The sequence below is a fragment of the Salmo salar genome, chromosome 19, assembly GCF_965601325.2.
Source record: "Salmo salar chromosome 19, fSalSal1, whole genome shotgun sequence".
NCBI classification, from domain to species: Eukaryota; Metazoa; Chordata; class Actinopteri; order Salmoniformes; family Salmonidae; genus Salmo; species Salmo salar.
The window spans coordinates 27,393,269-27,408,568 of record NC_138309.1 but is presented as its reverse complement, the minus strand read 5'-3'; the positions used below and the strand labels follow the sequence as shown (position 1 = coordinate 27,408,568).

At 40.8% G+C, this 15,300-nt stretch overlaps 1 protein-coding gene across 5 annotated transcripts in view; it reads left to right on the top strand.

Moving 5' to 3' along the window:
• Positions 1-4,196: 4,196 nt before the first annotated feature.
• The window catches only part of LOC106578609 (RNA-binding protein 33), a 45,375-nt gene continuing 34,271 nt past the window's right edge, over positions 4,197-15,300 (top strand). For all 5 annotated transcript variants that reach the window (XM_082965665.1, XM_082965668.1, XM_082965666.1 and 2 more), the window contains exons 1-5: positions 4,197-4,371; positions 6,498-6,576; positions 9,755-9,803; positions 13,256-13,326; positions 14,274-14,538. In XM_082965665.1, coding sequence (XP_082821791.1) covers positions 4,353-4,371; positions 6,498-6,576; positions 9,755-9,803; positions 13,256-13,326; positions 14,274-14,538 — 483 coding nt within the window. In that variant the 5' untranslated portion in view covers positions 4,197-4,352. The remainder of the gene's footprint in view (positions 4,372-6,497; positions 6,577-9,754; positions 9,804-13,255; positions 13,327-14,273; positions 14,539-15,300) is intronic.

Below are 15,300 nucleotides of genomic sequence, written 5' to 3'. Positions count from 1 at the left end.
ATCAGGCTTACTAATGTTGTGTCGTCTGCAAACGTGATGATTGAGTTGGAGGAGTGCATAGCCACACAGTCATGGGTGAACAGGGAGTACAGGAGGGGGCTGAGCACGCACCCTCGTGGGGCCGCTGTGTTGAGGATCGGTGTTGTGGAGGTGTTGTTTCCTACCTTCACCACCTGGGGGCGGCTCGTCAGGAAGTCCAGGACCCAGTTGCACAGGGCGGGGTTCAGACCCAGGGCCTCAAGCTTAATGATGAGCTTGGATGGTACTATGGTGTTGAATGTTGAGCTGTAGTCAATGAACAGCATTCTTACATAGGTATTCCTCTTGTCCAGATGGGATAGGGCAGTGTGCAGTGCAATGGCGATTGCATCGTCTGTGGATCTATTGGAGCAGTATGCAAATTGAGGGGTCTAGGGTGCCAGGTAAGGTGGAGGTGATCCTTAACTAGCCTCTCAAAGCACTTCATGATGACAGAAGTGAGTGCTACGGGGCGATAGTCATTTAGTTCAGTTCCTTTGCTTTCTTGGGTACAGGAACAATGGTGGACATCTTGAAGCAATTGGGGACAACATTTTGAAGTGCCTTTGAACTGAGTATGGTAGTAGGTGCCAGGCACACCGGTTTCAGTGTGTCAAGAACTGCAACGCTGCTGGGTTTTTCACACTCAACAGTTTCCTATGTGTCAAGAATGTTCCACCACCCAAAGGACATACAGCCAGCTTGACACAACTGTGGGAAGCATTGGAGTAAACATGGGCCAGCATCCGTGTGGAAAGCTTTTGACACCTTGTAGAGTCCATGCCTCAACGAATTGAGGCGGTTTTGAGGGCAAAGGGGGGTGCAACTCAATATTAAGAAGGTGTTTCTAATGTTTTGTACACTCAGTGTATACATCATAATTTGCTTAGATCTGTTACTTTCACTGGAAGTCTCTCACGTCCTACAGTACTGGGCTGCAGTGCTTTCAGACCTCAGTAGTTGCTGACCAAGATCACGACTGACAGAAAATGCACGTAAGGGAGGTCAGATTCACTGTGCTTGGACCCCATCTGACACTCTAAACACATGAAACCAACTGAAAACAAAATACATTATTGCAGTGTCATAACTTCACACAATTATTTGAATATTATAAAACAAACAAGCACTGATACAAATAAATAAACACTGTATCTTTTCAGAACAGCCCCCCCAACAGCTAAACTCTCAGCGAAATAGATTTGCACAGCATAGACTATACATGACCTTGAGGGACAAAAGCTCTCACCTTCCACAAGTCTAAGGGGTGGTTTTATACACTTTTACATATTCATCACAACTTGGGGTCCCCTGGAAAACAAGGACCAAAATGAAGAACCTATCCTGTCACGTAGGCCTACATTACAATTTGATTGTATTTTTCAGGGGATCAGAGTAGACGGTGTGTAGAAGACAGAACTATAATGAGATTAAATTTCTATGGTATAGATAGGACCTACTGTATGCTTTTTATTTTAAAGGGCTTATGTGTGTGTGTTATCTCACCAACTCAATAGAGGAATGTTCTGTTACAATGAATCCTTTCATTTACATGTCTCTTTGCAATGCTATTGGGCTTTCTCAGGATGGTTTATATTATTTTGACAATGATTAGTTCTTTGTAGATACAAATGGCTTACATACAAAAACAAAGAAGATGAGGCTGTGGCTTTGTCAAGTGGGTCTACACAAGGCATATGGGCAGGTTTGTTGTGGGAAGAACTTTTGTCCGTTAACTGAAGAGGATAAATTCTTGTCGCCTCAGGCTTTCCACCCTTTAAATTGCATTGTTATGGAAAACCGCTGGATTGAGAAAAGAGCACAGAATCATTCAGGGCACCGTAATAGAATGTGACAGCTATCCTCAGAACTTGTTATTGGAAATAACCCCCAAATTCTTGGAAAAAAAGAATCAGGATCGAGAGATAATTATATACAACCTCTCAGCATCTTAAAAGCAGCTGTTCAGTTGTTAATATTTCATAAGATGGTATCCCAATTATGAATATCAATATGCATAGCAATAATGTTGATCATCATAAGAAAAACATGGTAAAACATGTAATGATTGGAGCATGATGAGTACTTATAAGTTAAATAATTGTATTATTAACTGAAATGTATATATAGGCTATCTATCATCTTTTCAAGTCATGTTTTTACAGCAGGATCTGTACTACTACTGCTGACGGCTAATGTTGTTTTGTGTTCATTGGACACCCTGAAAGTTATTTTCTTATTTACTGTATAACAACCTTATCCTTAATAACAACCATCAAGAGTTTAATTGTTCACTGCTTGAGGATTTCCTTTTGTACTTGCATGCATAAAGACTTTATTTACAGATAATGTTTCCAAAAATGTGTGTCAGAAGGTAAGCCTACCTTCCAAACATCAAAATAAATGGCATGCAATGCTAAGGAAAATTACATAGTAATTGAGAAATAGGGATAATATTGTATATTTTATCAATACACAACTCCATAAGAAACCAGGAAAATATTCACCAGCTCAACATCTTATCATTCCAATCCTTCCAGTCCATTAGGATTCACAGACTGTCAGTTACCAGGAAAGTCCCTTTACACCTTCTGAAATTAAAAATCTCATGGCTGATCCCCTCCATCACTCTGGCTTTCAGATATTGACCTTGTGGTGCTACAAAATGGCTTCTTCCTCACTGCAGGATCCCATAATGAGCCAATACAATGAGGCTTCACTTCACTGCTCACCTCTCTTTGGTGTCTCTAGGGGTCTTTGTTGACATTTGTCAGCCAAAGAAGAATTTGGGGGTTAGACTTTACCAGTAGCTCCAAAGTCTGGCTGTAGAGTCTGAGAGACAACTGCTTGGATTCCTACTTCAGAGCTTAATGGACTCCAGACTTTAGAATGGACACCAGAAAAAAAAAATGCTATGCCAAAACCTTTGTTACGTTAACTGGAAAGGCTTTGGTTGCCCCCCCACCAAAAAAAAAAAAAATCAAAGGAGGGACTTGAATAACTTTAATAAGATTAACTCCAGTTCTGGAATTGCATAATGACTAGATCTAAATGTAAATATGCATTTGTTGATCTAAAAACATCAAGTAGAATACAAAAGATTTACATCGGTCATGTTTACACCAGTCAGTTTCTGGCCTAAAGAATAGATCTGAGAGTGATTGATAACCTCAAGTTATTCCCAATGGACTGAGTCCTTTGTTAAGGATAGTTCACTTTTTATTCACAATCCACTGTGACATCATTGTGACACACCCATTATCCACAAATGATTTTTGTGACATTTCCCCTCTGTTAATTCCTATAGCTGCCAGTGAGACTGATAAGCATCGTCCGTTTCCTATCCAAGTCACAATCCCAGAGGATGGTCTCTATGAAGAACGGGATAAATTGGCCCAGTATGTGTGACAAATGACTGACATTGTATAGCTATGTATTGTATATTTAATGTTATCACCTACTCTTATTAAGAAAAAAATGTATACTTTCATAGTTTTATGCAGTGGTGGAAAAAGTACACAATTCACACTACTTGAGCAAAAGTAAAGATACCTAGAAAATGACTCAAGTAAAAGTCAACCAGTAGAATACTACTTGAGTAAAAGTCTATAATCTGGTTTTAAATATACTTATTATCAAAAGTAAAAGAAAATGCTATAAATCATTTCAAATTCCTTATATTAAGCAAACCAGAAAGCTCAATGATAATTTTTTTACTTATATATTTACAGATAGCCATAGGCACACTCCAACACTCAGACATAATTTACAAACGAAGCATGTGTTTAGTGAGTCCACCAAATCAGAGGCAGTACGGATGACCACATGTTCTCTTGATAAGTGAAGTCGAAGTGGAGTAAAAGTAGAAGTTGTCAAAAATATAAATAGTAAAGTAAAGTACAGATACCCCCCAAAAATGACTTGAGTATTCCAAACTATTTTTACTCAGTTTCTTTACTCCACTGGTTCCATGCAATATGTACAAATATAATTAGATATCATGCATACTTATTGTTGGGTCTCATGAACCGCAGAGAGAAGTTGACCAAAAGAGCAGATTTAGGATCAGTTTATTATCATATATCCAAAATAGATTCGATATATTTTAGGTAATATAATCTGACTTCGGATCAGGTTTTAGAGAAACATTTATGCTTTCCCAGAATACATCAGAGCTCATTCCCTCCGCCATGTTTATGTTCTGATTCTCTGCCGATGGTGGTAAACAACGTTAGCTGTAGCATTAGCTTGATTTAAACACAAAGGTGTAAACATTTCAATGTATTCTGCAATTATATAGAATTGCACTTACACGGAGGGAACAGTATTGCGTCATGGCGGCCAGCCCCCGAGGTATGTTAACCATCATTATTTCGGTAGAATGGGCTTGCAAGAGTTAGGCCGCATCATTGGCCTAACACAATAATTCACAGAAACAGATCTATAGGTAAATGTACAATCACGATACAAGTTCATGCTGTGTAGTGAGTGTCTTGGTCAAAAGTTCGACGGTGCATGTAGATATTTGAAGCCATTATAACCAAGTGTAAAGCCCACAGTAAGCTAGCCAACTAACGTTAAAACATGCCTAGATAGCGAATTTAGTTCGCTGCGCCATGTCACATTTTAATGGTCACATACACATATTTAGCAGATGTTATTGCGGGTGTAGCGAAATGCTTGTGTTTTGTGATTGTTTTGATAACGTAATTGCAAGTTAACTTGCTACTGTGTCTGCATGTGATAACTAGATGCATAACTGTAGAAGTTAAACAAAGCTATGTTCTGTTCCTGATTCAAATAAATGCTAACGGTAGCTAGCTAACTGTATGACGCAGGCTCCGCTGCCTGGCTGGTTAGCTAGCAGGCATGGTAGCTATGTGTCGCGCTAAAATTGTGTCTTACAGTAACTTTGAACGATTAAAACAAACCTTTGTTGGTTAGTAAAATGTTGTAGCATGCTAACCACACAAGTCATTAATTCATTGGGCGCGTTCCTCTGCCAGATCTTACACCAGGATATGTATTTTACTGCCGCGTTCAAAACAACTGGGAACTCGGAAAAATACGATTTCCCAAGTTGGATGACCGTTCAAATCGATTTTTTCCAGTCGGAGCAGTTGTTTAGTTTCCAGTTGGTTTGAATACACGGAAGTCGGAGATTTCAGAGTTCCGCGCTCCCAGTTGTTTTGAACGCGGCATATGTATCAGCTAACCACATATGTTATAGAAATCTGACAGTCGGTGAGTCTGACATGGCACTCAACCATTAGTTGACGCATGCAACGTCTGTGCGGGGGACGTGAGCCATATGTTATAGGCTATGTATGCAGTGTTAAAAAACACAGGGATCCAGACATCTGACTGAATTCAGTGTGTTCAAGACAACTGGGAACTCTGGGGGGAAAAATAGTTTTGAATGGTCATCCAACTTTCCGACCTGAGGATCACTGATGTCGATGATTTTTTGGGGGGGATTTCCTAGTTGTCTTAGGGTGCGTTCCAGACAATTGGGAAGTCAGAAAAATACATGGTCAAATCATGACTTCGGTGATCTTCTGGTCGGAAAGTTGAAGCTCTAGAAAGAGGCCAAAGTTCCTAAATTGAATGACAATTCAAAACGATTTTTCCCAGTCGGAGCTCGTTTTTTTCCCAGAGTTCCCAGTTGTCTTGAACGCACTGATGTTGGAACACTGATGTCTCAGATTTCTGAGTTCCCAGTTGTTTGGAACACGGAATTAAAAGCACCAATAGCAATCTGGTGCCCGACTTCATAGTCAATGACATGGCACGCAACCATGGGATGCTGCATGCAACGTCTGAGCAGGGGAACGCAATGACCAATGAAACAACTAGGGTTATCAATGGGCGAATTAGATTATGCTGAGCCGCAGGGCGCCGGTCTATGGCCCATGATGTGAACGGGCAAAGCGGTGAGGAAGGAGTGCCCTTCTCAAATCAAACAGTAATCTGCACCGCTCGGTTATGTTGTCAACAAGGCAGCATGGTGCATCATCCAGAAACATGCATCTCATTTCCAGGACGAAATATGTTTACATTATAAAACTAGTTTTCATTAGGAAGGCAGATAAAGCGTTTTCATTAAAAGCAATCACTTTCGCACGAGAACACAGAATCCTACTCATTACTCCACGTGCTTAATTACGTTAAAAAAAAAATTGCCGACATAGCCGTGGGCTTTGAACAGGGCACCGAGCCCTCGCCCGGGACTTTGCCCGGTTTCTCAAACAAATGCATCCAACTTTCACCCGGAGCAAGACCCGGGTGCCCGGCCAGGTTAATCGAATCCCCTCAATTGCTGAACCGAATTGATCGACCAGAGAGTGTTCACACCTGGTTTCCCATGTTTTAATTTGCCAATTAGAAAGCAACGATGTGCTAACTTTGTGGCCCTCAAGGACTGGTGTTGAAGACCCTGACAGCAAACAGAGTTAAGAACCCTGTCTCTTTGTTTTCAGATGATGACTTTGAAGATTATGATAAACCAGGTGCAGAGAGATCACGCAGGAGGAGAGGCGAAGATGATGATTTAGACAGGTATATCTGCTGCTTGGTGTAACATGACTGTCTTAGGCTAAAGATTCAAGCATTCCCCATGTTTTGCATGCCCCCTTTTCCCTTTACTGCAGGCAGTTTTAGGTTTGGCCTCTAACAGGCTATTTTAGTTAGGCTTGGGCGGTATCCAGATTGTCATGCTTTAATACCAACCTTTGTGCCATTCTGGGATATTCGATAATATCGGCACTGAACACAGGGGGCGCTATTGTAATTTGAAAGTTAGCAATGCTAACAGGTACATGTGCAATCCCAAAGAGAAGACTAACGAGCGCATTGCGTCTCTGACCTAAAGTATTTGCATGACTGACATCCCAGTTCAAAAACAAAAATGCTACTCAGTTTGCTGCACGCACAAAACATTTTTTAGACAGCAAGGCTCTTGATCCAAGCAAAACTAGATTTCTTTTAAAGATATTTGTGTATTTATTTTTGGCTGGAGTTAACCACTTAGTCAACTAGCTACTAAATTAGCAAACCAAATGCACAACTGCAAAGCATTTAGCACATTTTAGACAGTTAACTTAATAGTAATAATGTATCTAGCTGGCAAACATTTACAGTTGAAGTCGGAAGTTTACATACACCTTAGCCAAATGCATTCAAACTCAGTTTTCCACAATCCCTGACATTTAATCCTAGGAAATATTCCCTCTCTTAGGTCAGTTAGGATCACCACTTTATTTTAAGAATGTGAAATATCAGAATAATAGTAGAGAGAATGATTTATTTCAGCTTTTATTTCTTTCATCACATTCCCAGTGGGTCAGAACTTTACATGCACTCAATTAGTATTTGGTAGCATTGCCTTTAAATTGTTTCACTTGGGTCAAACATTTCGGTTAGCCTTCCACAAGCTTCCCACAATAAATTGGGTGAATTTTAGCCCATTTCTCCTGACAGAGCTGGTGTAACTGAGTCAGGTTTGTAGGCCTCCTTGCTTGCACACGCTTTTTCAGTTCTGCCCACACATTTTCTATAGGATTGAGGTAAGGGCTTTGTGATGTCCACTCCAATACCTTGACTTTGTTGTCCTTAAGCCATTTTGCCACAACTTTGGAAGTATGCTTGGGGTCATTGTCCATTTGGAAGACCCATTTGCGACCAAGCTTTAACTTCCTGACTTATGTCTTGGGATGTTGCTTCAATATATCAACATAATTTTCCTACCTCATGATGCCATCTATTTTGTGAAGTGCACCAGTCCCTCCTGCAGCAAAGCACCCCCACAACATGATGCTGCCACCCCCGTGCTTGACAGTTGGGATGGTGTTCTTCAGCTTGCAAGCCTCCCTGTTTTTCCTCCAAGCATAACGATGGTCATTATGGCCAAACAGTTGTATTTTTGTTTCATCAGACCAGAGGACATTTTTCCAAAAGTACGATTTTGTCCCCATGTGCAGTTGCAAACCGTAGTTGGCTTTTTTATGGCAGTTTTGGAGCAGTGGCTTCTTCCTTGCTGAGCGGCCTTTCAGGTTATGTTATAGGACTCGTTTTACTGGGAATATAGACACTTTTGTACCTGTTTCCTCCAGCATCTTCAAGGTCCTTTGCTGTTGTTCTGGGATTGATTTGCACTTTTCGCACCAAAGTACGTCCTTCTCTAGGAGACAGAACCTCGTCTTCTTCCTGAGCGGTATGACGGCTGCGTGGTCCCAGGGTGTTTATACTTGCGTGCTATTGTTTGTACAGATGAACGTGGTACCTTCAGGTGTTTGGAAATTGCTCCCAAGGATGAACCAGACTTGTGGAGGTCTACAATTCTTTTCTCCTGAGGTCTTGGCTGATTTCTTTTGATTTTCCCATGATGTCAAGCAAAGAGGCACTGGGTTTGAAGGTAGGCCTTGAAATACATCCACAGGTACAGCTCCAATTGATTCAAATGATGTCAATTAGCCTAACACAAGCTTCTGAAGGCACAGTCAACTTAGTGTCTGTGAACTTCTGACCCACTGGAATGGTGATACAGTGAAATAATCTGTCTGTAAACAATTGTTGGAAAAATTACTTGTGTCATGCAGAAAGTATATGTACTAACCGACTTGCCAAAACTATAGTTTGTTAACAAGAAATTTGTGGAGTGGTTGAAAAACTAGTTTTAATGACCCCAACCTAACTGTATGTAAACTTCCGTATTCAACTGTAGTTGTGAATTCCATACTGTAACTAGATCACCTGGCTGCACAACAGTGAGTGACTCACAAGGCTCTGGTCTCTCATCGTTCTGTGCTTGTAAACAAACACCACTTGACTTGAGACTACCGGTAAGTTTCATAATAAATGACAGGTGAAATGAAGAGTGAGATCTTTATCTCCTAACATATTGCACAAGTTGACTGCAGGTATTTACTTAAAAAGTAGTTATAAGTATTCACATTGATAACATTTTTTCTCTCCAAATAAATTGTTTCAACGGTATTGACTGTTGAAAAACCATCCTGTGGCTATTTCCAAATTCTCCAGTATACGGTATGTACAGTGTACCGCCCACGCCTAATATTAGTACAGTAGTTCCTTACTCTTAACTATGTAGCACATAACTCATGCAGAAAATATAGGCCAAGAAGAGATTTTAGGCAGAGACTATCTTCTGCAGAGACATTGCCACCATGTCACCACATATATTTTTCCCAATTTACCAAGTGTGTTCATGAATGGAGCTGGGTGATACTGTATATACAAAAGTATACTATCGTAATTTGTAAAACAATTTCCCCAACAACAATATGACAAACAGTATGACAACATAATGAGTTTATGATCTGAATGTGATGTAGATTTATGAGCATACCTGGTAGGAGAGAAATTGAGGTGGTACAGCTTCTATTTAAAGTACTTGCTCCTGTTTGGGGCCAACTGAACATGACCCAGGAACAATATAGGGACTGCAGCCTATGAGAACAACATTTGTATCACTAGAATCTGGCCTTGCAGAGACGGGTCTAGTGTAAATATTGTGGAACATTGGCATCTGCTTTTCGTAAATATGTTGTGTTATTGGCGCACAATTTAGCCTATTAGCTGGCCTTGCTCATAAGAATTTAGGCTCCAATGAAGAACCCTATCTAGACTAGCTGCATAGAGACTAGACCAATACATAGCATTGTAAAATTAGATACACTGCCTTGCTTTACGTCATGGTTTATCTCTTCTCTTACAGTGAATTTGATGGTGATTTGCTCGATGAGGATTGGCTGACAGCCAAAAAGGTAAGACAGAGGACTCCCCATCTCCTCTTTTTGTGATTACTTACATAGCATTCATAGGTGCCTCTGCCATGCTAACCTATGACACATATTAACAATGCAGCCTGCCAGCTGTAGGAAAGGTGAATTAGCCTTGATCCCATAAAGTTAGACCTCACAGTGATGCTACATTTTGCAGTAGGCTTGTGCCAGGTGGCTCCACCACAGGGGCATTTATTGACGTGAGCCAGGAGGAAGTACAGTGGTCAACAAAAATGATCTTAGGGTGTGTTTTTTTTTGTATTTTTTTTGTTTTGTACATAGAGTCCTTTTTGGAGAGAAAAAAAACTGTCCTCTTTAAAGTGGAAAAAAAACATAAGAACTCAGTTCTCTTTGTATTCTCATTGCCTTTGAATGAGGACCCAATTCTTATATCTCCCTCACTAATTTTAAGCATCAGCTGTCAGAGCAGCTTACCGATCATTACACCTTTACACAGCCCATCTGTAAATAGCCCACCCAACTACCTCATCCCCATATTGTTTTTTGTTTTTTTTGCTCCTTTGCACCCCAGTATCTCTACTTGCACATTCATCTTCTGCACATCTATCACTCCAGTGTTAATGCTAAGTTGTAATTATTTTGCCACTATGGTCTATTTATTGCCTTACATATGGGATACTCAAAACGTCCAGTCAATAACACAATAGAAAAATCTATATACAGTGTGTGCAAATGTAGTACTACATTTGCACACACTGTATATCGATTTTTCTATTGTGTTATTGACTGTACATTTTGTGTATCCCATGTGTGACTCTGTGTTGTTTGTGTCGCACTGCTTTGCTTTATCTTGGCCTGGTCGCAGTTGTAAATGAGAACTTGTTCTCAACTGGCCTACCTGGTTAAATAAAGGTGAAATTTGGAAAACAAATAAAAACTCTTTTGCCATTTCACTTAACCCATTTTGTGGTCCGAGTCCTCTTTGCATTAACATTGCTATGTTTACAAAGAAACAAATATATTTTCCTAACATTCACTCAATGCACCCTGGGACAAACCATTTCATCAGAATGTGTTATTGGACAGCTAGATATACCTACTTAAATTTTGGAAGCTAATAGATTGCATTTGTTAAAAGATGAGGCATAATAATTGTAATCAGAAGATACTATTAACATAACTATTATTGGTAACAGAATAAATAGCAGAAGAATAACTGCAGATTAAATCATGTTGTAATTAATAATTGTACACCCAGTGAAGGCTACTGCTCTTTTAAGAGCTATCATTTATTTTGTACCCTATGTTGTGATTCTCCAAATACACTATATGACCAAAAGTATGTGGACACCTGCTCGTCAAACATGTCATTCCAAAATAATGGGCATTAAAAAGAACTTGGTCCCCTCTTTACTGCTTTAACAGCCTCCACTCTTCTGGGAAGGTTTTCCACTAGATGTTGGAACATTGCTGCGGGGACTTGCTTCCAATCAGCCACAAGCATTAGTGAGGTCGGGACTGATGTGAGGTGATTAGGCCTGGCTTGCAGTCTGCGTTCCAATTCATCCCAAAGGTGTTCCCTGGGGTTGAGGTCAGGGCTCTGTGCAGGCCAGTCAAATTCTTCCTCACCGATCTCGACAAACGATTTCTGAATGGACCTTGCTTTGTGCATGGGGGCATTGTCATGCTGAAACAGGAAAGGGACTTCCCTAAACTGCTGCCACAAAGTTGGAAGCACAGAATCGTCTATAATATCATTGTATGCTGTGGCGTTATTTCCCTTCACTGGAACTAAGGGGCCTAGCCTGAACCATGAAAAACAGCCCCAGACCATTATTCCTCCTCCACCAAACTTTACAGTTGCCACTATGTATTGGGGCAGGTGGCGTTCTGCCATCTGTCAACCTGTCAGACTGTCAGATTGGTCCTTTAGACTGCCAGATGGTGAAGCGTGATTCAATACTCCTGAGAACGCGTTTCCACTGCTCCAGAGTCCAATGGCAGTGAGCTTTACACCACTTTAGCCAATCCTTGGCATTGTGCATGGTGATCTTAGGCTTGTGTGTGGCTGCTCGGCCATGGTAATCCATTTCATGAAGATCCTGACAAACAGTTCTTGTGCTGACGTTGCTTCCAGAGGCAGTTTGGAACTCTGTAGGGAGTGTTGCAACCGAGGACAGACAATTTTTACTCGCTACGCGCTTCAGCACTCAGCGGTTCTGTTTTGTGCGCTTGTGTGGCCTACCACTTCGAGGCTGAGCCATTGTTGCTCCTAGATGTTTCCACTTCACAATAACAGCACTTACAGTTGACTGGGGCAGCTCTAGCAGGGCAGAAATTTGAAGAACTAACTGTTGGAAAGGTGGCATCCTAGGACGGTGCCGTGCTGAAAGGCAATGAGCTCTTCAGTAAGGCCATTGTACTGCCAATGTTTGTCTATGGAGATTGCATGGTGGTGTGCTCTATTTTATACACCTGTCAGCAACAGGTGTGGGTGAAACAGCTGAATCCACTAATTTGAAGGGGTGTCCACATATTTTGTGTGTGTATTTATAGCGTATTACCAAAATGGCCTATGTGTGGAGGTTTTACTTCAGATTATTTATTAGCAATATGTGATCTTTAGACTAAAAGAGCTTCATAAACTGTTTATTCGGTTGTGCGGTTTGAATAGTGTGAGAAGACAACATATATTTGGTGAGAGTCACAACAGGGTACAAAGTCCATTCTAGCTCTTAAAAGGGCTGTAGCCTACATTGGGTGTACAATTTTCAATTACAACATTATTTAATCTGCAGTTATTCTTCTCCTATTTATTCTGTTACCAATAGTATCTTCTGATTTAAAATTATTGTCGTGTATTTTACCTAAATTCAATCTATTCGCTTCCCAAATGTAAGTAGGTATATCTAGCTGTCCAATAACATATTCTTATGAAATGGCTTGTCCCAGAGTGCACTGAGTGAATGTTGGACAAATATCTTGGTTCCTTTCTGAATATAGCAACTTGGACCACAAAATTGGTGAAGTGAACTGGCAAAAGAGTTGCATCCTCGTTCAAAGGCAAGGGCAGTGTGAATACAAAGAGAACTGAGTTTAAAAAATATATATATATATATATATTTAAAGAGGACTATATGTGAAAACACACTTAACCTGCCCAGATTGCCTTCACCACATGAGAATAAAGCATCCTTTTGGACTGAAGGAGATCCCCATGTTTGTTTGAACTATTTTATTAATTCTCAAGTATTTACCTAAAATATGTTAGATTAGCAATCTGATTCGATCAGACATAGGCCTACACATTCAATCTGATGTGGTTTGTAGAAATGAAAGCACACTTCACTTTTGGTTGATATTCAGTAGTTGTACTGTAGTTGACCTTGCCATCCAAAGCCTTGGCTTGCAAGGAATGAATAACATGAGCTAGAACATACTGATCTGTTCTGGGTTGTTTTTCTTCATTTTAGAATCCCTCAGAAGTGTCAGATGAGGAATTGAACGACGACCTTCTGCAAAGCGATGACGAAGATCAAAACATGTAAGTTCATTTGTGTCTACGTGGTCTGATTGTGCTGATTTGCGTTTCCATACTTAATCTGTAGACACTTGACGTTACAATTTCTGAGCTGCAGTCTCCTTAGTTTATAATTTAGGGTGTTCACCCATAAAAGGATTAATGCATTCAAGGTTTATGCAAATATGTCCACACAATTTGAAAATTCAGTCAGAAAAACAATGGTCCGAACCCCATGTCTCTACCATATATGGTTCCACACGATTTACTCTGAGAATGTTGCATGTTTAGAGTGAGTGGAATGTTATCACAGGCATGATCAAAAAGTGGTAACTACTCAATAGAACTCTGTGGCACTGCTCCGGCGCTAACGGAGCTAACTTTGTACGTCAACTGACAAGCTAACTAGTCAGTTTGTGAGTGGAAACCACGACCCCCTGAAATCTGCTGAACACAAAACAAATAGGGACTAAATGTATATTTCTTTACAAAGCTAACAGACTGAATTTCAATATCCACCCTCCGTGAAGACAATCTGTTCTTGTTTTCATTGTGTATTTCTGAGTCTTTCCCTTTAAAAAGCCATAGAAATGGCCCTCAGCGTAGATTGATCTCCAAAATAGGCAATGAAAGCCAAGGATCTGGAGGTGAAAATGACAAAGGTATCAAGTTGATTTTTTTTATTGGTCCAACCAGTGGAAACACCTCCAAATAATACCACCTCACAACACCAAATATGGAAGAGATACAACCAAGAGCGGCGCAGTCTAAACTAGCAACGTTCACAGCAAATTAACGTTCATCAACACTGTAGAGAACAATCAATCTAATGAGTCATTCAATGTCATTTATAAAGAAAACAACTACGTTTTGACATTAATTTCGTAGCACTTTCTTGAATTGCCCGTTTTTCTCTACATTGTATAGCATTGAGTGAACACCCTATATAATTGTGTGTTTTTGCCTTTCAGCGGCCAGGGCGTTAGCCTCAATGCTACTCTAGGCGAATTTGACCAGCAGGTGAACCCCGTAGACTACACAGACGACCTAGGAGATGTAGAGAGGGGCTACCAGCAGGAGGGGGGAGAGTACGTGGATGAGTACAGCCAGCCCGATGACATGGAGATGCCAGACGGCCAAATGGAATACTCAGGAGAACAGGCCGAAGGCGACGGGATTTACCAGGACGAAGTGTTAGACATTCAAATCAATGAGCCTCTAGACGATGAATTTCAAGTGAGTCACCCCCCCCCCCCCCCCATCTCCCCTCCTTCTGTCTTACTCCATTGTATCTTGAAAAGATAACGTTGATTTCCCCGTCTTGGGTTTCAGGGGGCACATATCAAATCTATTCAGGGGGTGCTAAAGGGGATGCGTGTTGGGTGGGGGGGATTAGATTCATTATCACTCTCCGCCAGTTGATTTCTCCTTTCGCTGACAAAGTTGGTGTTGACAGCTTGTTTGGCGGTAGGTAGGTAATGCTCTGGTGTCTGTCGGCTGTGACGCCCGGTGCCATTGTGACCTTGGGCCCTGTATCTTTGTCCGGCTAAAGAGCCGCTTTGTGCGAGGAAGACGCGCTGCCAATCGGTGGAGGTTTACGCGAGGGGCTTTTATCTCGGGCTCTCGACTCCATCTGATAAACTCTCACATAGGTGAAAAGATTATTGACCTTCCTAAGGACAAACCGACACCCCATACAGTCCTGAAATGATTGATGCGATTTTCCCCGTTATTTATTTCCCAAACCTCGAAGTGAAGAGGGGAAAAAGATAAGACTAGATTAATGTGTGATGTCTGTAATGGCCCGATTTACCAAGGTGTGATGACGCTTGACACCTGTCTGACAAAGACGTATTACTTTCTCCACACTGAAAATAAAGCCTTTGACCTTAGTAGGGTTGCACGGTTTTACTTCATACTTTCTTTGAAAAACCCCAGTGAGTGCGTATTGCACATTTTGTGTTTTTGTGTGTAATAACTATGTTTACAAGGTGACTT